The 24,435-nt window shown below is 41.0% G+C and overlaps 1 protein-coding gene and 1 pseudogene across 1 annotated transcript; both read left to right on the top strand.

Moving 5' to 3' along the window:
* Positions 1-327: 327 nt before the first annotated feature.
* LOC112616481 (cancer/testis antigen 55-like) lies at positions 328-18,385 on the top strand. The gene is made up of 5 exons (XM_025373461.1): positions 328-424; positions 1,927-2,111; positions 14,956-15,100; positions 17,187-17,299; positions 17,992-18,385. Exons 1-5 carry the CDS (start codon positions 328-330, stop codon positions 18,181-18,183), a joined length of 732 nt encoding a protein of 243 aa, XP_025229246.1. The 3' UTR covers positions 18,184-18,385.
* LOC112616800 lies at positions 15,419-15,501 on the top strand (annotated as a pseudogene).
* Positions 18,386-24,435: the final 6,050 nt, after the last annotated feature.

Genomic DNA, 24,435 nt, shown 5'->3' with positions numbered 1-24,435 from the left:
CCATCACCTCTTAGTGGCGACAGGAACCTGCCCGCCCACCCACTGCATGCCCATTGGCTGGACAGTGGTAGAAGCAGACCCTGAGGGGCGCATGCTCAGAGGGAGGAGCCAGAGGGGCATCTGCCAGCTCCTCAGGTGGCTGTGGTTTCTCTGGCTTTCCTGAGGGGGGCTCACTAACGGCTGGGTCCCATCCCACGGAGGCTGAGGAGGAGAAGCAGGAGGCGAGTCCCTGAGGAGACGCCGTGACCTGAGGGATTCCCTTACGGAGGAGACCTCGTGCTTCATCTGTCACAAGTGGTGCCCAGGCCGGTGGTGACAACGGGGACGATGCTCAGGCTTCTGAGAAGTGCTTTGGCCTTTTTCCGGACTACGGCTGACCCCACAGAGCAGCAGCGACCACAGCAGCAGGGCCCACAGCAGCAGGGTCCACAGCAGCAGGACCCACAGGAGCAGGGTCCACAGCAGCAGGGCCCACAGCAGCAGGGGCTCCTAGAAGGTATTCCTCTGTGTGTTCCCTTGTCCCCCACCCCAGAAGCCTCCCAATAGGGTCTCTCCTCACCCCCGATATGAGGATCCGGTGGCTCTGGCGAGTACAGCACGGGACGGCGGCTCCATCTTCTGTGCGTGCATGGGTAGGCGTCCTGCGTCCCCAACAAGTCCCTGAGAACCAACTCCCAAAGTCTCCTGTCCATCTAAAGTGGGAAGGCGCTGTCAGAGACCACCTTGGAGACTGTACCGCCTGTGGCTTCCCCCAACGTGGTTGTGCAGCACATGCCTGTTTATATTTCCAGTAGGCGAGAAAATCCCTAATTGCGAGTGAATTTAGGCTTGTATCCCAAGCGGAAATTTAATTTGAAGCCAAGTGGATGCCTCATACATATCTGATCCTGTAGGAGAGCAGAGAACCCATCGTGCGGGTGAGCTGCTGAGGTCAGATCCCTAAATATTGCTGGTCAGCTAGGCTTGTGTAGAATAAAAAAAAGAAAGAGAGAGAGAGAGAAGAAAGAAAGAGAGAGAGAGAGAGAGAGAGAAAGAAAGAAAGAAAGAAAGAAAGAAAGAAAGAAAGAAAAGAAAGAAAGAAAGAGAAAGAAAAGGGAGGAGCAGGAGGAGGAGGAGGAGGAGAAGGAGAAAGAGAAGGAGACCTAGACCTTTTGGATGCCGTTTTGGGCTGGCCATCAATCTCCAGATACCTTTTAGTGCTTTGTCTGCTGAGATGGTTAAGTATCTATACAAGATGCTACTCATTATGTTGGTGATAATGAGGAAGGGATATAACAGGAACAGAAGCTTAAAGACTCTCATATGTATATATGGTGATAACAGGTAGCATTTACACTCTCTTGTGCAAGGCACTCCACAGCTCTCAACAGTTCATGTGCATGTGTCAGTTAATACAAGGTGGGCAGGTGGCTCATGCCTCTATTCCCAGCTCCTTGCGAGTTCCAGGCTGGTGAATCACTTGAGTCCAGGAGTTTGAGACCAGCCTGAGATAACATGGCAAAATCCCGTCTCTACTAAAACACAAAAATTAGCCAGGTGTGGTGGCACGCACCTGTAGTCCCAGCTACATGGGAGGCTGAGACATGAGAACCACTTGAACCTGGGAGGCAGAGGTTGCTGAAAGCCGAGATCGCGCCACTGCACTCCAGCCTGGGCGACAGAGCCAGACTCTGCTCAAAAAATTAAAAATTAATTTAAAATTTAAAAATTAAAAATATTAGAAATATTTTAAAATTTAAAAAAGAAAACTACAACAACCCTATTAGGCGAAATTTTGATTGTTGTGGATTGACAGATGAAAATAAGATCAGAGACGTTAAAAAACTTCTCTGCCCAGGTTTATGCAGATGGTGAGTGTAAGACATATTTGTAGTAGATGTTTGTATTTGAGGCTAATAATGTGACTTTTGTTTCTTTATCTTGTAGGTGACACTGAGTTGACAACTGTGCAGGGAGTTGTCACAAGTTTCTGTGATGATTATGGCATGATTGATGAGTCGATCTACTTCAGTAGTGATGTTGTGACTGGCGACGTGCCTCTAAAAATTGGACAGAAAGTTAATGTGGTTGTGGAAGAAGATAAACCACTTTACGGATTGAGAGCAATCAAGGTGAGATGTGCATGAGTTTGGGAATTGTGTCTTATCCCAATGGGTTTTCTTTCTCCATCTTTCTATTGCATTAATCCAGCATCTCTGCTGTGATCCATAGAGTGGATGTCAACTGCAATTTGAAGCCCCACCCCTCTGAAGCTGTAGGTTCTTCTGTTCCAATATTTGTAGTGATTTCTGCTTTAAAACATAAAAATCACTTATCTATTCTTCTAATCTTTAAACAATATGGGTAACAATAATAATTATTGAACTCTATAAAATCCTGCAACTTCTCTTATCAGGTAAAAAAACGTTTTCTGTGCTGTGCATCCATAGCAGTGGAATTACTATGTGAAACCATGTGCCTTGTAAACATTTTAAAAAGAGCTTCATAGAGGTATAGTTCACAAATCACAGAACTCTCTTAAGGGTACAATTCAATAATATTTGGCAGATTTATGGAGTCCTGAGAATAGCACCTGAGTCCAGATATTTACCCATTCAGTGGCTATTATGAAGTTATTCTTCAGCTCTACTGTACTAATTGATTCTCTCAGCAATAGGTGGTGAGACTGCCCATCTGCCCATATAGGCAAGGACAACAATACTATCAATCTGAAATCTTTGCAAATATGAGAAGGGAAAAGCAGTCACATTGCTCATTTGGAATTATTAAGGATTTTAATGAGATTACAGCAAGTTTCCTTTCTTGGACCTACTTATACAATAGGGACATTTACAGCTATCTCTATGGTAGAAAAATTAGATTTGTAATAGGAAAGTCTGTATATGAAGCCCTTGTAGTATTTCCTCTGATACTATCTTTTGTCTTTACTTTATGTCTTTCATTCTTTTACAGCTTTATTGAGATATAAGTCACGTGATTCACCATGCAATTCACCCATCTACAGGGTACAATTCAGTGGTTTTTAGTTTGTTCACAGGGTTAGGCAACCATCACCACAAACAATTTTAGAACATTTTCATCACTCAAAAAGGTAGCTCCATAACCATTCATAGTCTTTTCCCATTTCTGCCTGCTCCCCCAACTGTCCTCTCCCCCCGCAACATCCAGCCCCAGGAAATCACTTATCCATTTTCTGTTTGTATATATTCACCCATTCTGGACAGTAAAAAAGATTCCTTCTATATAACGGTAATGATATGTCCTTTCACCAACATCTCCTTATTCCTCCATCAACCCTAACAACCCAAGCATCTAGCAACCACCATTCTACTCTACACTGCTATTAGGTCAAATTTTTATATTCTGCATATGAATGAGCCCATGCAGTTATTTGTGTTTGTGTGACGGGCTTATTTCACTTACATTCTTCAGGTTCATCCATGTTGCCCCAAATGGCAAGATTTTGTTCTGTTTTATGGCTGAATAGTATTCCATTGTGTATTTATACCACATTTCCTTTATCCACTCATCCGCAGATGGACACTTAGATTGCTTTCGTTTCTTGGCTATTGTGAATAGGGCTGCAATAGGCATGGAAGTGATGATATCTCTTTGACACATTGATGACACTGTCTTTGGATACATGCTCAGTAGTTCATGGATTCATGTGATTCATGGGTTCATTTGATAGTTCCACTGTTAACATTTTGGAGAACTTCCATACTGTTTTCCATAATGACTGTAACAACTTACATCCCACCAACCGTGCATAAAGGTTCCAATTTCTCCACATCCTTGTCAATACTTGTCATCACTTTTCTTTTTAATGTTAGTCATTCTAATATGTGTCAGGCGGTATCTCTGTGGTTTTGATTTGCATTGTCCTGATAATTAGAAAACGTGAGCGTTTTTTTTTTTGTTTGTTTTGTTTTTTCATATGCCTGTTGGCCATTTGTATGTCTCCTTTTGAGATATGGCTATTCAGGAATTTGCTCATTTTTAATAGGATTATTTGTTTTCTTGCTATGAGTCGTTGGAGTTACTCATACATTTTGGAAACTGACCCCTTACTAGATGTATAGATTGCCAATGTGAGGGAAGAGAGAGACCCTCTCATATTGTTTTATGTTGTTTTATGCTCAGAAAAGGAAAGAGAAGTGAAACTAAAGGCAGGTAGTCTGGCCCCTAGAAACCAGACTCGAAACCAAGGAACCAGACCTGTGCCTGCCTGACCTAAGCCTGGTAGTTAAAATTCGACTCCTGACCTAGCAACTGATGTTATCTACAGATTCCAGACATTGTATGAAAGGACACTGTGAAACCTCCCGTTCTGTTCTGTTTCACTCTGACCACCGATGCTTGCAGCCACTGTCACGTACCCCCTGGCTTGCTCAATCGATCACGACCCTCTCACATGGACCCCCCTTAGAGTTGTGAGCCCTTAAAAGGGACAGAAGTTGAGCACCTGATAAGCTTGGATTTTAAGACGCTAGCGGGCCGATGCTCCCAGCTGATTAAAGCCACTCCCTTCACTATCTCAGTGTCAGAGGGGTTTTGTCCGCGGCTCATCCTACTACATTTCTTGGTTCCCTGACCGGGAAGCGAGGTGATTAATGGACAGTCGAGGCAGCTCCTTAGGCGGCTTTAGCCTGCACAGTGGAACATCCCTGAGGGGGACTCCAACCAGCTGGAGCAACGCGGATCCTGAGAGCACTCCGGGTAGGCATTTGCCCCAGTGGGATGCCTCGCCAGAGCAGTGTGTGGCAGGCCCCCATGGAGGATCAACGCAGTGGCTGAACACTGGGAAGGAACTGGCACTTGGAGTCCAGACATCTAAAACTTGGTAAGACTAATCTTTGGAACTTGCCCACTCCATTTGAGTGGAAGCGGGGCCTGATCACCCACGCCATGCCTTTATTGGCACTTTGGTTTTGGTTTTGACTTGGTTTGAATTGCTTGACAGGACTGGTCTTGGGAACTTGCCTACTCCATTTGAGTGGAAGCTGGCCTGATCACCCACGACGTGCCTGTACCAGCACTTTGGTTTTTGTTTTTGACTTGACTTGGATTGCTTGATACTTTGGTTTTGGTTTTGACCTGGCTTGGATTTCTTGATACTCTGATTTTGGTTTTGATTCTGGTTTGGCGTAAACGATAAAAGTGTGTGTGTGCCCTTTTACCCGTTCTTTGTTTTGTAGTGTGCATGTGGTGTGAGTGTGGTGTTTTGTTTCGAGGAGACATGGGTCAGGCACAAAGTAAGCCCACCCCACTAGGAACTATGTTGAAAAATTTCAAGAAAGGATTTAAGGGAGATTACGGTGTTACTATGACACCAGGAAAACTTAGAACTTTGTGTGAAATAGACAGGCCAGCATTAGAGGTAGGTTGGCCATCAGAAGGAAGCCTGGACAGGTCCCTTGTTTCAAACGTATGGCACAAGGTAACCTGTAAGCCAGGGCAGGCAGACCAGTTTCAGTACATAGAGAGTTACAGCTGGTTTTAGACCCCATTCCCCCACGGTAGTTAAGAGAACAGCAGCATAAGCGGCTGGCAGAGGAAAGGAAAGACCAGCAGAAAAAAAAAGAGACGAAAGAGACAGAGAGAAAAAGAGCCAAAGAGAGAGAGGAAAAGACAGAGAGGAAGAGACAGAGAGACAAAGAAGGAGTCAAGAAAAAGAGAAAGAGAGAACTATACAAGCAGTTAAGAAAAAAACAGTATACCCTATTCCTTTAAAAGCCAAGGTAAATTTAAAACCGCTACAATTGATAATTAAAGATAGCCTCCGTAACCCTGTAACACTCTATTACCACTTTGTTGTCAGTGTAAACAAGGGCGTATCCCGAAAGTACTGAGGCCTTTCTGTCAAAAATTCTTAACCCAGTAACCCGAGGATGGCCCAGATGCATTCAATCTGTAAGCTGCTTTGCTAACAGAAAAAAAAATTAAAAAGTAACTTAAAAGAAACCTCATTGTAAGCACACCTCACCAGTTCAGAAGTATCTGAAAAACAAAGGCGGGGGTGTGGGCCATCTATACCAATTCTAAGTTAATTTAGACTAAACAAGGTCTTATTAACAGCAAAGGATAATTGAAATCCCAAACTTACAAGGTTTTCAACAAAAGTAAAGTTTGCTAAAAGTTAGCAGTGTAACATGTATTATAGTAACTTCTAATCTTGTGACCTTAGACAGTCTAGTCCACAGACATAAAAAAACTTCGCTTAAAAAAAAAAAAAGAATGGTTATCTTCAAAAAAAAAAAAAAAAGGAAAAAAGGGGGGAGGCGAAATTTATGTAAAAAGAGTGTTATATGGTAAATTCTTGTCCTGAAATAAATTAACTGGTTGTTTAAAGAAAACAGTTTGTAATAAGTCAGAAAGTTGAGACATGTCAAAGAATTGTCTGCAAAAACTGTGAAAGCAAAAATGTTATTAAAAAATTTATGCAAAACATGTTGTTTAATTTAAAAGTAATAAAGCCTCCTGAGTACTATTGAAGAAAGAGTTTATGTGCAAGGTGTATAAGAAAAGTAAAATATGCCTTTGGTAAAGGGATTATAAAGAGGCATAAGAATGTGGATTTTTACTTACATTAAAAGGTTAAAAAAATTATTGCTTTGAAAGTTTAAACAAGTTTTAAAACATTAATTGTAAGTAAAATTCTGTGTGTAAACATATTAGCTAAAGTTAAAAAGGTATTGTCCAGTTTCCTGTGAACTGGACATTAAAGTAAGAATGCAACAGTTTTTTCTTAAAGCACTAACCTGCTCTTCCACAAAGATTATAAAAGGTTAAAAATAGTCTATAAAATCTTACCTTATGGTCAAACATGAAAAATTAGATGAATATGTCTACAAGGTTTTATTAAAATTAAGTTTAACATTAATAACACTAATATAAAGGTAAAATTTAGCTTATCTGGTATAAAAATCATACAAGAAGCATTATTAAATATAAAATGGTGTTTAGCTTTCTTTGGTCTAAAAACTAATAAGTGCTAAAGGAAACATTCATTTTACTAGGGGATCATAGAAGTTGAAGACTTAAAACAAACTTTGGCAATTAAAACAGATGCAAAGATGCAAATGCCTGGTTGGAATGGATCAAATATTCCATCCACACGTTAAACAAAAGCAATTATTATACTTGTGCACACGGCAGGCCAGAGGCCAAGATTGTCCCCCTTCCACTAAGGTGGCCCTCCAGTCGACCAGGCATGGGCTGCATGGTAGCTCTTTTCCAGGATTCTACAGCCTGGAGTAACAAGTCATGCCAAGCTCTCTCTGCTATATCCCAAAGTCCAGCACCCTGCGGGTCAGCCCCCAAGGGCCTTCCAGCCTCCATCTCCCAACACTAAGTTCACTTCATGTCTCTCACAACAGGGAGGAAACTTAGCATTCCTTGGAGACCTGAAGGGATGCGATGAGCTTAAGAATTTTCAAGAGCTTATCAGTCAGCCCTTGTTCATCCCCAAGTGGATGTGTGGTGGTATTGTGGTGGACCTTTACTGGGCACTCTGCTGAATAATTAGAGTGGCACTTGTGCTTTAGTCCATTTGGCTATCCCTTTTACCCTGGCATTTCATCAACCAGAGGAAAAAAAAAATAAGACATCGTAAAGTGAGAGAAGCCCCTTATAGGTCTTTCAATTCTCACATCTATTTAGACGCAACTGGAGCCCCGCAAGGAATACCAGATCAATTTAAAGCTTGAAATCAAAGAGTTACAGAATTTAAGTCAATATTTTGACAGATGACAGTTAATAAAAATATAAATTAGATAAACTACATCTATTACAACCAACAGCAACAAGCTTTTCATGAGTTAGAAGAAAAACTCAGGTTGGCCCCAGCCCTGGGGCTACCTGACCTGACAAAACTTTTTACACTCTGTGTATCAAAAAAAAAAAAAAGGCAGTTGGAGTTTTAACCCAGACTGTAGGGCCCTGGCCAAGGCCAGTGGCCTATCTCTCAAAACAACTAGACGGGGTTTGCAAAGGCTGGCCCCCATGTCTAAGGTCCCTGGCAGCAACGGCCCTGTTAGCACAAGAAGCAGATAAGCTGACTCTTAGGCAAAACCTAAGGCTTCGTCAATGGTTTATAGTTTTCGACATTGCAATCCTTCACCTCCTTCGTGAAATTTATTCCTGTTTTATTTTTTTGAAGGTGTTTTAAATGGGATTGTTTCTTGATATCTTTTTCTGATAGTTCTCTATTGGTGTATAGAAATGCTACTGATTCTTTATGTTGGTTGTGTATCGTGCCACTTTCCTGAATATGTTTATTAGACCTTGGAGGTTTTTGGTGGTGTCTTCAGGGTTATTTATATGTAAGAGCTTCCCATCTGCAAACAGGGCCAATCTAAATTCTTCCTTTTAAATTTAGATGCCTTTTGTTTCTTCTTGCCTAATTTCTCTGACTAGTACTTCCAGAACTATGTGCGATAGAAAGGGCAAAAGTGGGCATTTCTGTCTGTTTTAGGTCTTAGAGGAAAAGCCTGCAACATTTCCCCATTCAGAAAATGATGTTACACGTGGTTTTATCATATATGACCTTTACTGTATTGAGGTGCACTCCTCCTATATCTAATTTGTGGAGTTTTTATCATGAAGGGATGTGGAATTCGGTTAAATGCTTTTCCTGCTTAAATTGGAATGATCCTATGGCTTTTGTGTTTCATTCTGTTCATGTGATATAGCACATTTATTGATTTGTGTATGTTGAAACTTTCTTGTATCCCAGGGATGAATCCCTCTAGAACATGATGAATGGTGTTTTTAATGAGCTGTGTAATTTGGTTTACTAACACCTTCTTAACGATTTTTGCAACTGTGTTCGTCAGGAATTTTGGCATGTGGTTTTCTTTGCTTTTCTCTTCTTTGTGTTTCCTTGTCTGGGTTTTCTACCAGGGTAATGTGGGTGTGATAAAATGCATTTGGAAGTGTTCCTTTCTTGTCGGTTTTTTTTTTTTTTTTTGGAATAGTATTAAAAGTATAGCTATTACTTCTTCTTTATATATAAATTTTGGTAGTATTAGGAAGGGAAACCATTCTGTCTTAGACTCTTCATTGATGGGGGATTTTTTATTACGGAATCACTTTCCTTACTTGTTAATGGTCTGTTCAGAATTTCCATTTCTTCACCATTACTTCTTGGTAGGTTGCATGTGTCCAGGAATATATCCATTTCTTCTGGCTTGTCCTACTGTAGACAGATGATTGTTCATAATAGTCCTTATGATGCGTTTTATTTTGGTGATGTCAGTTTTGCTGTCTCCTTTTTCATCTTTGCTTTTATTTATTTGAATCTTCTTACTTTTTTCCTTAGTCTGTCTAAAGTTATGTTGATTTGGTTTACCTCTTCAAGAAACCAACTGATTGTTTCATTGATATTTGTATTGTTCTTCTCATATCTATTTGATTTATTTCTGCTCTGTCCTTTATGATTTCTGTCCTCCTACTTTCGGATTGCATTTTTTTTCTAGTTCCTCAAGGTGCAGTGTGAGGTTGTTTATTGAAGATATATCTTTTCTTTTGAGGTAGGCGTTATTGATGTAAACTTCACTTTTAGATTTGCTTTTGCTGTATTTCATGGGTTTTCATATGTTGTGCCTTCATTTTGCTTTATCCCAAGAAACGTTTACACTTTGCTTTTAATTTCTTCACTGACCCATTCGTTATTTAGGACATGTTATTTAATTTCCATCCACTTCTAAAGTTTCCAAAGTTCCTACTTTTATTCATTTCTAGTATTTTACTATTGCGGTTAGAGAAGTGATTTGATATTGTTTCAAACTCCTTTAATTTGCTAAGACCTGTTTTATGGCCTGACTCATAATCTGTCCTCCAGAATGTTCCACATGCAGTTGGAAGAATATGTGTTTTGGAGTATTTGGATGGAATGTTCTGTAAATGACTGTTAGGTCCATTTGGTCTGGAGTGCAGATAAATCCGACTCTTTGGGGGTCAATGTTCTATCGGTACAATCTGTTCATTGCTGCAAGCTGGGTGTTGAAGTCCCCTACTATTATTGCATTGCACTCTATCTCAGCATTTGGACCTTAATATTTGCTTCATATATTTAGGTGCTGCTATGTTGGATGCATATTTTTGGAAATCATTATATCCTCTTGATGAATTGACCCCTTCACCATTATATAATGATCTTCTTGGTCTCTTTTTACAGTTTGTGATTTAAAGCCTATTTTATTTGAAATTAGGTTAGCTGCTCCTGCTCTATTTTGGTTTCCCTTTACATGGAAGAATGTCTTTTTTCATGTCTTCACTTGCAGTTTACGAATGTCCTTTAAGGAGAAGTGGGTCTCTCCTAGGTTGGTTGTTGTTGTTGTTTAAATCCATTCAGCTACTCTGTGTATTTTAGTTGAAGAATGTCATCCATTTCTATCAAGTTAATTATTGATAGGTAAAGATTTACTGTTGTCATTTAGATTTTTTTCTACTTATTTTGTTGGTAATTTCTTCCTTTCTTTCTCTTTTACTGTCTTTCTTGATGGATAAGAGATTTTTCTCCATTAGTATGTTTTGTTTCCTAGATATTTTAAAATGTGTCTATTACTTGATTTTTTCTTTGTGGTTAGCATGGGGCATACAAAAACATAATCACAACAGTTTATTTATTGATAATATAACTTTGATCACAAAATACCAACACTCTACCATTTAACTCCATGCCCAGATTTTGAGTTCTCTATTTTACACTTTACAACTTTTTATATTTTATATCCCTTAATGGATTATTGTACGTATTTTATTTTTACTAGTTCCATTTTTAACCATTACATGGGAGATATACGTGATCTGGACACCACCGTTACCTTAATAGAATATTGTGAATGTGTGTGGTTACTTTTAATAGTGAGTTTTATACCTTCAGATATTTTTGCATTACTCATTAGCATCCCTTACGTCAGTTGGAAGAACTCTCCATAGGATTTCTTGTAAGACAGTTGTGGTGGTGAGGAAGTTCCTCAGCTATGATTTCTCTGTAAAAGTCTTTATCTCCGCTTTACTCCTTGGTACATTATTCTTGGTTAGACATTTTTTCCTTGATCTCCTTGAATATATCATCACACTCTCTCCTAGCCTGTTATGCTTCTGCTGAGAAGTCTTCTGGTAGGCATATTGGAATATGTGATTGGCTTCTTTCCTCTTGCTGCTCTCAGGATTTTTTCTTTATTTTTCATCTTTGAGAGTTTGATTTTAATATGTCATGAGGTAATCTTATTTGGATTGTATCTGAATGCAGAACTTTGGTCATCCAGTACCTAGATGTTTGTAACTTTCTCTGGGTTTGGATGGCTCCCCATTATTATTTTTTAAATAACCTTTCTACCTCTTTTTCATTCCTCCCTCTAGAATATGAATGACTCATACTATTGCTCTGCTGATAATTGTCCCAGAAATTCAGTAAGTTTTTTTTCATTCCGTGTCCTTCCTTTTAATTTTGTCTCCTGTGACTGTATATTTTTAATGAAGCTGTCTCCAAGTTTACAGATTCTTTATTCTGCTCGATCAATTTTCCTGTGGATGCTCTCTATTGTGTACTTCTTTCATTGTATTTTTCGACTTTTTGATTTGTTTATTTTTTTAAAATTCTTTCAATCTTTCTTTCAAATTACTCTGATAAATTCTGAATCATTTCTCTGTAATTATTTTCAAGGTTCACATAGCATGTGGAAAATAGATATTTTGAATTATTTGTTAAACAGCTCATGCATTCCTATCTCTCTAGGTTCAATCACTGGCACCTTGTTTTGTCAGTTTGGTGATGTCATGTTTTCCTTATTGTTCTTAATCTTTGTGGTCATGTGTTTATATCTGTGTGTTGAAGAAGTAGGTATTCATTTCAGTCTTTGCAGTCTAGCTTTTAGGGGACATCCTTTAGCAGTAAGCCTGTCCGGAAACTCTATATAGGTCTCTTTTGGTCCTTATGTTTGTGAACACTGCAGCTATTGAAGCACTTGGGGGCTTCCCAATCCCCAGGACACAGCGACAGATGCTACAATGGCATGCACTCCCTTAGCTATTGAGGCTGGTGCCTTGAGAGTCTGGAATCCAAGGCTCCATTCAGAGGACTCCCTGTTGCTGTAGAATATTCTGAGCATAAGGCCAGTAGAATCACTGGCAGAGATGTGGGCCAGGTATTGAGTTTGTTTTGATGTGGCTGCGGCTTCCTGTCTGGTGCCAGGGTGGGTCTAGAGACTTGGTTCCACAAGTACCATCTCAGCATCTGGGGCTACATGCCATGGGCATTTGTCAAGTGGTGGCGTATAGTGTGGAAGGCCTGATACTGGGTTCTCAGGCAATGTCCTATGCTTGCCACTCTCTCTGTCCTCCAGGTGGATGGTATCTGTCTCCATGCTGTGCTGTTGAAGGTTGGGGAGGGGGTGATATGGGCAATGTAAAACTGTCTTTACTACCGTCTTCAATGCATCTTTTCTTATTTTCATGCTATAACCGGGTACCATGGCCTCTCACCTGGTTTCCTTCTCTCAAGTGACGGTATTTTCATACAAGGATAGTTTTTCACATTGATGTTTCTGCAGGAGGATGATCACTGGACAGTTCCATTTCTCCATCTTGCTCCCTTCCTCCTCCATCTGTTTGATTTTTACATACTATAAATATGTCCATCTTGTCCATGTGACTTCTGGGTTCAGGAAGTTTCCTTAGGCTAATTCTAACACATAATTTACACGAGTATTCACTTAACTTTTCTTCTGAAAGTCATTAATTTATTGATATCTAAACATACAGTCAGCCTGGGTTTGCTTTCCGTGTTCAGGACTGAGAGAAGGATCCGTGTCTTGTTTCCCTACTGGCTATGTTGGAACCGAACTTTCGATTCCCTCCTGGGCAGGGGTCGCCGCGAAGGATCACCGACACGAGGTTCACAGCAGAGAGTTATTTATTGCTAGCGCGCTAGGGTCCCAAGCTCTAAGTTGGCCCTGGGACCCCGACTGCTTGTTACAGGCTGTTTATATAGGCAAATACAAGTTCAAACACAGTTTATGGCGCGAAATTCAAACAAAGCTTAAGGCGTAAAATGATTGGGTCTAGCTATAGCCTGAGCAAGGGGTCTTGGTTTAATTGGTTAGAGCAGGACCTTATGAGGTTCTTTCCTGGAGTTGTTGATTCCGGGAACTTCGAGGCAGGGTGAGACCCCTGGAATTGGCAGGGTGGGACCTCATGAGGTTGTTTCCCGGAATTGGCAGGGTGGGACCCTATCAGGGTGGGACCCTATCGAGGCAGGGTGGGACCCTATCTAGGGCCACCTGGTGCTAACTTTTTAGGTTTTGTGAGGCCTAGTTTCAGCTACTCAATTGTCCCTCAACATTAATAGGATAATCCACTTTGACCTTATTTTATTGAAATGCCACTTATGACATGCAATGCATTATTGCAAACATTTCCATCTGTTTGTACCTGCTGTTGTGTTGGTGGTATTTCCAAGGCATAAGAAACAGTGTTGGGAGCCACGAAACATGGGCAAAGCTTTAGTCTGCAGTATGTCTGTGAGTTGGTGTGGAGTCAAGGAACAAAGAGGTCCGAGGGTGCGTGGATCATCCACTGGATACTGACGGAAGTGGTGGTAGATGCGTGGACGGGAGGCTAATGCCTCATTCCCTCATGACAGGAAGTGAGGGGAAAATAAACATCAGATTGGTACTGACAGCTGGAAGGACACCAGTTAAGAAATGGGAATAGCAGCAAACTAAGCTATCTTTAAAACCATGGAAAATTATTTACAACTCGGTGGCTCAAGTTTCCATCAGAAGTCTTTGATCAGCAAATTCCAACCCTAGGAGTTTATCCTATAGTTCAGTCAGGCAAGTAGTCCAAATGCTAGGTCACAAGTGAAATGTCTAATTACGTGGAATTGGGTTAGTAAATTACGGCACATCCATTAATTGGGATTCCCTATGACTCTTTCTGTCCTTTCTTGTTATTTCAAAACCTTTGTGTTAATGTGATACTTTAATACTGAATACCATGCTAATTTGCTTTTAAAACAGGCATTTACATATGTATATATATTTGTGCACAGACAAAAACATCAGGATGAGTGTCACTGCCAAAATGTAGTCCCTGGTGGTCTCTTGGTAATGGAATATGGATTATGGGGTAACCGCCTTTTGCTGTCTGCATATCTGGTTTTTGTTTTTCCTATTTTTAGTACAATGAACTTGCATTATTTCTGTAAGTTTTAAAAATTATAAAATAAGGACTATTACACTTCCAATAAGGAAAAAGGTTTGTATGCCTCTCTATTGTAGATAAAGTAAAGCCCTAATTTGGCTTGGTTTATTCAACCTCCCCCAGTTGAGGTTATTGTTCCAACTTTATCTCGTGCTTCTGTCTCCTAGACCTGGATCTCCAATGTTAGGGTTTTGCTCCCTAGGCTCCTTAATTGTATTGTATCTCCTCTCTGCCTCCCTGCTCCTCTACCCCTGTTTACAAGGTTACACCTCTGTCTTCTTTCACAACCCAACACAAATCTGACTTCCCCCAAGCAATGCCGCTATTTTCTCCCTGTCTGAAATGCTCTCCCTTTAGATAAGTCACAGAAACTATCTTTGAACAAGTTTTATATCCTTCATCGCAACCTGCTTATGACTACATATCTTTCCACTTTACCGTCATTTCACTGTGAATTCCTGTAGGCGAACGACAGTAGTTTTTAAATCTGGGAATCTAATGGTACAAGGGCGTTAAACTTGGGTATGCAATTAATGTTTTGGGATACATTTCACAATTCATAAGGCACACACATGATTTTTACCATTATCTCCAGTCTATGGCCATTTAGCACATGAACTATATTCACCAATGTTTAGGATGGTTTTTTAAAACATTTTGGAATACCAGTGTTTTAACCATGTAAGTTCCTGTGTTTAAATTTGTATTATTTTCGAAGTAACTCTTTCCTAAATCTTACAGGTGGATGTTGTGCCTCACCCTCTTAACGGTAATGGACCCTCAGACTCAAAACTCAGAGTTTTAAATGGATGTGTTGCTTCTATAAGTGAAGATACTATTTATATTAGTAACATCATTTATTTCCCTATGGACATTTTTTCTGAAGGTATGATTTGCGTTTTGTGATATATGATGTAATTCTTAATTTTTTGAGAGGATTTTAGTCCTAGAACAAATTTAACAGTGTACTTGGCTTCAGTCAATGGCTCTTCAATATTCGAGGTAGACCTTTCCAATTAAAATTATGTACAATATAGGGGCAGATAGGCAGTATTTTAAAATGTCTGCTGTCATCTATTGTGTGTTCATTTGTTCAATACCCTCAGTAATGCCTGGATATATTTTTCATTCACATGATAATTTAATTTCTAATCATGGAAACAATCCTACAAGTACCCAGAGACGCTATTTTTAATACCCTTCAGAGACTATGCTTGCAGGGATCATTTCTGTAGTTGGTTACTTGAGAAGTTTCTGTGACAGGGTGGAGTACCAAACTTTAAAAGAATACACTTCAAATGCTTCAAATTTAGGATTGGAGATAGTGCTTTGTGGCTGTGTGTGTGTGTGTGTGTGTGTGTTGAATTCTCTTTGTAATCAGCAGATATGTTCTAATATTTTGCTTATAACCAAAGATACACTTTTTTTTTTTTTTTTTTTGCTATTTTTGTCCATTGCAACAGTTGTATAGCTTGGGTGTAAAAGGGTAGATTAGCTCCGTTTCCACAGGCAGCTGGCTCGTTTGTTTTCTTGGGGGCAAAAGCAGGACTCTGACCTGAATTTTGTTTTAAGATGTTGACTCTGTCTGCTTTGTCGAGAAGAGACTATGAGGGAGAGGGTGGAGTCACGAAATCAGTTAGGAAACCGTTGTTATATTCCTGGTGAGAAATGATGGAGATGTGAATGAAAGTGGACAAGTGGAGGACCTGAGGATTGAGTTGACTCTGGATATATTTTGAAGTTAGAGAAGAACCCAGGAGGTAATGGATTAGATCTTTGATGTGGAGGAAAGATGAGTCCAAGGTACCTCCAAAGTTTCTTGTTTGAGCAGTGGTGAGGGTGGAGTTGCCAGTTTGCAATGTAGACGTCTGAGGCAGACAAAAGTTGGTGAATACGGAGAATACCAACAACTCAGCTTTACACATGTTAGATTGGCGTAAGCATAAGGATAATTGATCCTGAGGTTGGTTAGAGCTGGAGGCATACACATTTTGGAGTTATTGGCCCATAGATATATGGTACACCCACACAAAAGAAATGTATGTAAATTAACAGATACAGAGAGAGAGAGAGGTCTAACGTGGTGTCTTGTGTCATACTACAATGCTGGATCCTAAGGTGAAGAAATGTTTCACTTTGTTGATATTGCTAGTTTTCTGGAGTCATTGTGGCAATTTACTGTCTCAGTTGCAGTTGGGATTTCCATTTGCTCCAGATTCTTTCACGTACCTTTGTTATCCTTGAGTCAGTTTTAACTTATCGTAAACTTGTGTTTCAACCTCGATGGTCTTAACGGTAACCCTGAAGGCACAGACTTAAGAGTTCATCAGTGGAACACAACACTAGGGGGAATGGATTCATTCTGAAAGTAACAACATTTCCTAGTGGTACTGCTACCACTACTACCAATCAACAGTTATTTGGTGGTTACTATGCACCAGTGATGATTCTGTGTGTATCAACAATATCTATTAAGTGTCACAGCAGCTCAGTATCTTGAAGGCTATTTATCGTGCTTCTCATTTTATAGATGAAGAAAATGAGGCACAGAGAGATTAAACATCTTGGCTAAGGTTGCAAACTGAGTGAGTGGCAGTGTCAAGATTCGAAGCCATGTAAGCAGGTTTAAACTTGTGCTCTTATCTACATGTTTGACTGCCTCTCACTAAGCAATTGTGAACACGAACAGTTGTTTAGTAAATCTTGTGCTGCTCCCTTAGATTGGCTGTGATGTACAGTTCACACTTTCCTCCATTTGACTTTGTTAAATCAGCAGAGGAGAATCAGTGCCTAAGGATTATAAACTTCTTTTCGGACTTAGAGATTTACAGTGTGTCTGTTTAAATGTGTGCAAAAATGACTTTAGATGTTGCAGAACTGACTTTAAAGTAGTACACTATCAAATAACATGTGAAATCCAAATGACCTAGTTAAGAGATCATGACACTCACATTTCTCCATGGCTGTTTTAGATTTTGTGCCTTATAAGGGTGACTGGTTAAAAGTTGAATATTCCACTGAACCAGGCTTCTCAAACTTCAAGGCAAGCTCTGTGAAGCCCACCCGTTGTATTCATGCGGAAGAGGTAATTTCTTTCCTGTTGCTCCCATCATCGGTTTCTGCAAACCCTTCCTTTCATGATAAATTTCATGCCCAAGATTCTGTTTGGTGTAATGGGAATTCCAGAAAATATGAAGAAATACATTCTTTGCCAACAAAGGAGCCACTTTCCTTATTGAAAAGGCAGGACTTCCCAAAGGAAATAATTTGAAAATTATGTAGAACAAGCACATTAATTGATTAAGTTCTAAATTGTGCATTTTACTTGATACCCAAATGTTATTAGAATCTTCCAACAACAGGAGGAAGAAAAACAATCTTTGTGCCAGAAAATTGTAGGGAAAGAATGAACGAAGTGTATTGTGGGACTTGAGCTTAACAGTAAATGCTGAGAATGATTTGGGTGTTGGAGCCTGAATATGACCAGGAAATTCAGGGCAATAGAGGGTAATGGACATATTTTGGTAATATTTAGAGCAGGATTTCTCATCAGAGACCCAGGCCTCATCCCTGGAGAGCCTGATTTAATTGGTCTGTGGTGGAGCATGGACATGGGGATCCTTACAAAGCACCCCTGGTGTTAGCAACGGGTCAACCAGGTTGGGAATTATTGATTCGCATCGAAGTGACCTGCAGGACCCAGAGTGAGGAGGTGAACAGCTGTTTACAGTGATTATTGGGCTTTCTCATAATCATTTCCATTATTTATACTCACAGGTCCGCGTTACTCACATACGTGGAAGAAATGGGGTGATAAGTAATAATATCTTTTTCACCTTGGATTCTGTGAAACTTCCTGATGGATATGTACCTAAAGTAGATGATATCGTCAATGTGATTATGGTGGAGAGCACTCAGTTCTGCTTTAAGTGGAGAGCGGTTTCTATCATCCCAGCACAAAAATTGTAATGACAAAGCTTTTTTTATTCTGTTTATCTTTCCTTCTATGAGCAGTAAAGGGGCTGGTTTAACTGAAAAGGTTAGCTTAGTAAGCCTAAATAGTATTTTAGATATGGCTTTTCCGGCAAATCTAATTGAGATACTGGCTAGTTCAATTGGACCATGAACCCAGCTTAGGGAAATAACTTATCAATTAAAAAGCATGCTAAATTAGCTTGCTAGGCACTGGAGGAAAGGAGTTCTTAATTAAAATGAACACTGCCATTAAATTTGAATTCCATGTTTCCCATTAGCAGCAGCAGATTCAGGATGGTGGAGGCCTGGGGCGGCCCTAAAGGGAACCTCGGAGCCAAAGCATTTAACTGAAAAGGCAGCAGGGACAGCATGTTAAAGGCATGATTTAAAGTTACAATTTAACTTCAGTTTTGAGTCCCCCTTATGCTGTCTGTACAATCTGTATTGTTCCATAGTCTCTTTCATCTTCTGTCATTCACATAATTTGCAATGTTTATTGTTTCCTTGTGTTCCTTCTTCCCCATGCGAGAATGTGAACTCCACAATGGCAGGATGTGTTTTGGTCTGTTTTTTCTTTCTTTCTTTTTCTTTTTTCTTTCATTAAAGCATCACCAACACTTAGAAGAAGGTGTCACAGACTCAAGGAGCAGATAAAATGTTATTAACTTCAATGACTGAATGATTGGGCCAGCAATGATATTTAGCTGTGCTTCATTCATCACTGGTTCCTTAGTAATAAAATTGTTGAGCAATGCATTAAGACCTCTCTTGACTTTTTAACAACACCAACAATCACGGAAAACAGACTCTGCTGCAAATGAGCCTCTGTAAGCCACTTTGTTGCAGGGGTGCAGCTCATGTGCAGTCATGAAGAAAAATACAAACACAGAGCTTTTGAAGGAAGGACAACCTGCTTACCCACTGGGAAGGGTTATACTAAAATGCAACAAATACATCCCATGAAATTTCATGCTTTCATTTAACAGAACAGTTAACCGGGTAACTGTGACCTAGGGGAAGGGATGTATTCAGAACTATGGGCGTAGCTTGAATGTGGTTGTGAACTGACCCTGACTCCTGTGATTCATAATTCCACCATTACCCCCGGTCCTTAAATAGAGTTGTGTTTTAACTTTCCACTACAGATCCAGTGAGACCTCCCAATCATCCAGGGATTTGTTTCCCACTTGATAGGGACAGTGAAGGTCTCGTAGAGTTCCCATTTTCACTAATTGGTTCACTCTACAAAATCCTACTGACTCTCTTTGGTGTGCCAGGCACTGTTGAGGCTCTAGAGTTATACCCTTAACCAAAAGGACAAAATTCCAGGCCCTAATGGAACTTGTGTTCTTTCAATGCCCCCACCCCCTAACCGTCCTTGGCTTCCTGACCCATGCAGCAGTAGCTCCTATGATTGAAAGGGGCAAGCGGGAGATGTGGCAACACCAGGTGCCTGTGAATGTCGTCATTCAAAAGCAGCCCCACACCCTGTGGAATTACAGAGCAGTCCACGTTAGACTTGAGAAATGCAAGGGCCATGACTTCCACTACCTCCCATTTAATTCTGCAGTTTGGTTGATGTGGAAGAATGGTCTCTGGGAGTTATAATGCGTTATGATAAGCCCAGTCGGCTGGTGATTCAGTCACAGCTGCTGTTTCACAAACTTCCTCACCGGACTGAGGATCACCTGGGAGGCAGCAGTTCAGCTGGGCAGGTGGTGGGGATTGGATACATTTCCTCTACTTTCAAATAGCAAAGCCCAGAACTGCTTTGCTTTCATAAGGCCGACCAAGCGGCGGTGCATTTTGAATATTTTGCCTCAGAGATGAATTACCTCCAAGGTTCTTTCCCACAACTGAGAATGAATTGTGTTTGATCATCTCACCCTCATCACATCTGTGTCACTAAATGTATGCCCTCATGGCACAAGGACAGAAGGACCCAGGGAATAGGAAATAGTGGACTCTGTCAGAAATGTGCTTTTCTTACATGTGAAGGAATTGGCTTGAAAATACAGAGACCTGTCACCACGAGTTTCTGGGACTCCAGTGTTCTGCCACGGAGCTTCCAACTGGCACACCATGAAGGTGTTGCAGATGTGCTGATATCAGATGCTTCTCTGCTCATTTAGAGATACATGCAATGAAGAAAACGAAATAAGATAATGATCTTTAGCCAGGTTTGGCAAGCTCTGGCCCTTCTGCCAATTCTGGCCTGATGCCTGCAATGATTCTCAAAACATAAAGTTCTGTTTAGGTACCCAGAGCTTAATCAGGGCCCAATAGATTGAACCCAGTGTTCTTGTTGTCATGATTATGCATACTGTTAATCAAAGAGGCACCTTGAAGTCTCTCATCATGATCGTGGTTTCATCCTCTAACCACTTGTAGCTTTCAGAGGTTCTGGTTCATCATTTCACTCCTCTTGTGGGATGCATACATCTTTAACTGTACATCTGCCAAAGGGATATGCTCTGTGAATGTAAACAACTCCTCTTAGTTATGCTTAGTATGTAGTTCTCTGTTTTATCAAAATTTCAAATTCTACTTAATCAGCCATATTTACAAGGATCCCTATTCCCTTGGTGTTGGAGAATACGGTGTTTCGAATTGAACCTCTTACATCTTTTGGTGAACTTGAGGTTGCACGTAAACCTCCAGTAACAGCCTAGAAATATAGAGTTTATTCAGTTTTCCTCTCTTTCCACATTTCCACGTGTATTGTTTCCTTCTCAGCTTTGGAGAACCCTACCTTCCATTAACCTCTGTGTATTTACTTCTTTGCACAATCCTGCCATATATGCTCTCCTACATTGGGTACCCTTCCATCTGTTCTCTAACTCCCTCTTCTCATGGAACCTGGCTTACAGGAGGCTTCCTTGGAACCATTTTTTGGCAGGTTCCCTGCCTGCCTCCCTAAACTTGCGTACCCTGGTTTCCAGGGAAGGGAGGGCTAGAGAAAAAGGTTCTCTGTTGCCTTTGGAACTCCTCACAGAACTAGCTTTTAATCACCATTTCATGGTAATAGTCACCCAGGACAGCCTGGGTTAAGTGCTTCATGAGTTTCTTTCCAGATCTGCTGGCCTGGCCAGAAGAGTGAAGTCTTGGGGTTGGTTAAGGGCTATCGGTCTAAACATCCACAACTGTGGACTCTGATCAGTTAGCACTCGTATTGGTCTCATAAGTGGGAGGAAGTTAGTTCACCTCATCTTACAGCTGTTTCACTTTCCTAAGAGCATTGCCCCAGTTAACCCTAAATGATGTGAATTAGAAACTTCATTCCCCAAATCCTCTGAATAGTTGAAGGCCTACTGTCTATACAAAGGGTAAAAAGCATAACCTTGTTGTTGAAGTTCCATTGAAAGGAAGCAAAATGTGGCCAGGCTTGATGGCTCATGCCTATAATCCCAGCGTTTTGGGAAGCCGAGGCAGGGGGAATCACCTGAGGTCAAGAGTTTGAGACCAGTCAGGCCAACATGGTGAAACCTCATTTCTAGTAAAAATACAAGAAAATTTAGCTGGATGTGATCGCTCTCCTGCACTCCAACCTGGGTGACATAGGAAGACTCCATCAAAAAAAAAAAAAAAAAAGGAAAAAAAAAGAAAACAAATGGTACAAGTAATTTTGACAGCATAAAGAACATACCTCACAGTGGTTAGGGGGACTAAACATCTGTGTTCCCCAAAAATTCCTTTGTTGAAGCCATAATCCCCAATGTAATCATATATGCAGGTGGGGCCTTTGGGAGGCGATTAGGCTTGGATGGGGTCATGAGAGTAGAGCCCCATAATGGGATTTGAATCCTTAGAAGAAGAGGAAAAGAAGTCAGCACTTGCTCCAACTCCTCCATGGAAGGAAATAGCGAGAAGGTGACCATCTTTGAGCCACAAAGAGGGCCCTTGCCCAGAACCGAATCAGTCAGCACCTTCTTCTTGGACCTCACATCCTCCAGAACTGTGTGATATAAATGTCTGTGGTGTTGTGTTACAGCAGACCAAGCTAAGACAACAGAGAGCTGACATTGACATTATGTGACAAATAAAAGCAATCCATACACTCATTGTGTTTTGAAAAACAAAGGTATGAATTGGGAAAACTGCCATTGCATGAGTATCCCAAAATTCCCATGGATGGGAATTGCCCCCATCCATTAAATCATAATGAATAATGTATGTATTGGTACAGGTCGTCTAAAGTCTTGTCACACTATTCTTTTTTTTTTTTTTTTTTTGAGACGGAGTCTAGCTCTGTCGCCCAGGCTGGAGTGCAGTGGCCAGATCTCAGCTCACTGCAAGCTCCGCCTCTCGGGTTCACGCCATTCTCCCGCCTCAGCCTCCCGAGTAGCTGGGACTACAGGCGCCCGCCACCTCGCCCGGCTAGTTTTTTGTATTTTTTTAAGTAGAGACGGGGTTTCACCGTGTTAGCCAGGATGGTCTCGATCTCCTGACCTCGTGATCCACCCGTCTCGGCCTCCCAAAGTGCTGGGACTACAGGCTTGAGCCACCGCGCCCGGCCACACTATTCTTAAAGAAACGTTTGTCTAAACACTAATCCAAAACTTATTTCCAGTGTAGCTTTTGTAACGGAAGGAGTAACATTGTATTCCATGGCGCAACTCATGTACACAAGGGAGACTAAATCACTGACATGCAAGAAAACCCAATTTATTGGCCGATTTTACTTACAAGTGTCGCTGTGGTCAGACTTCTGAGGACAGGTTGTAAAGCCAGGAAAAAGCTGAGTTGAGCCGGGATCTAATGTCTTCTGAACTACAGCTCTTACGTTTACAGCCAGCTGTAACATTACCCTGAATGAGGCCAAATACTGTTTATATAGATGCAGAATTGAAAGCAAAGTATTCAGATTTGGTGTGATTTGCCTTAAAACCAGATCCTCTCACAGGTTGCCTGGAACGGTTCAGGATGTTACTCTTTTCTGATTTGATTATTTGCTGCGGTATTTATTGAGAACGTACCATGTGCCCAGCACTGTTCCAGATGCTGAGGCCCCAGCAGACAGAAAAAGCAACAACGAACAAAAGCTCTGCAGTCATGAAGCTGATACACAAGGGTGAAGAGACAGACAACACTCTGACAAGCATATGAATAAGTAAGAATTTCCGTCTAGCAGTTAGTGACATAAAGAAAAGTAAGCAGGTGTTTGTGATAAGAGGTTTTTGATAGCAGTGACCATGGACACATTGTTTTCAATATTTTCAGTGTGAGTCAGTCTCCCTAATTTGAGGGTGAAACATTCTACAGCCAAGTCAGAGACACAAACAGGAAAGAGAGGGCACACAGCTGCTCTGTGGCCCAGCGGAATTTATCCCCTGACACTCAAGTCCAGCAGCCATTTCTTATCTGATGTGTTCCCAGCCTCTGGAGGCACCTGCCACCACAAGAGATCATTCACAATGTTTTCAGCAGGGTAGTATAGAAGAGCCCCTTCTTTGTTCTGCAGTATTCGCTCAGCAGAGACCTGTCTTCCTGGTGCTGGAATCTACCTGTAGCTTCTCTGCCAGCAAGTTTGACCCCTGCAAAGGAGGCTGAGTCTTACTTAGCGAAGTTTGCCAGAGAAGGCTGTTTCTTACCTTTTTCTAAGGCTATTTCTTAGCACCAATCTCTTGCTGCAGCATCCATTATTAACTCTATTTTTGCCAGCAGGGACACAGAAGAGTTGTGGGCATCTTTTCATGTGTCTGAGTGGCTGATCTGTCTTTGATTCTGGCTGCTTTCTTCTGTGTCATGATAGAAACTAACAAATTTGACCCAATGATTGTTTTTCAATTACTCTTTAGAGGTGGTGGGACTACAGGTATGTTTTCAAAGATTGATAGTTTTCACTGATGGATGGCATGGAGCGTGTAAAGAAAATGGAGAAAACTAAGGATTTTGGCAGGGATATGATGCTAACCCACTGTGTGAACTGAGCTGACATCGTCTGAGATGGAGAAGATTTAAGGAGCTATGAGGGTTGATGGAAGCTCGGGACATGTGAAATTTTGGACACCTTACCCTTGAGATGTCTATGGGACCACCAAATGTGTGACTCAGTATATACATGGGACTGGGAGTTACCTGCATTTAGATGCTATGGGGCTGGCGTGTGGATAGAGAAGCCATTCAGGGCCTGAGACCTGGAGCATTCTTGTGGGATCCTGATAGGAGGAAGATCTCGACAAAGAGGCTGAGAAGGAGTCTTTCTAGGATAGGGTGGTCACGCAAAAGACTGAAGAACTTATCTCA

This window comes from Theropithecus gelada, chromosome X (assembly GCF_003255815.1).
Source record: "Theropithecus gelada isolate Dixy chromosome X, Tgel_1.0, whole genome shotgun sequence".
Classification (NCBI taxonomy): Eukaryota; Metazoa; Chordata; class Mammalia; order Primates; family Cercopithecidae; genus Theropithecus; species Theropithecus gelada.
This window is presented reverse-complemented; position numbering and strand designations above follow the sequence as displayed.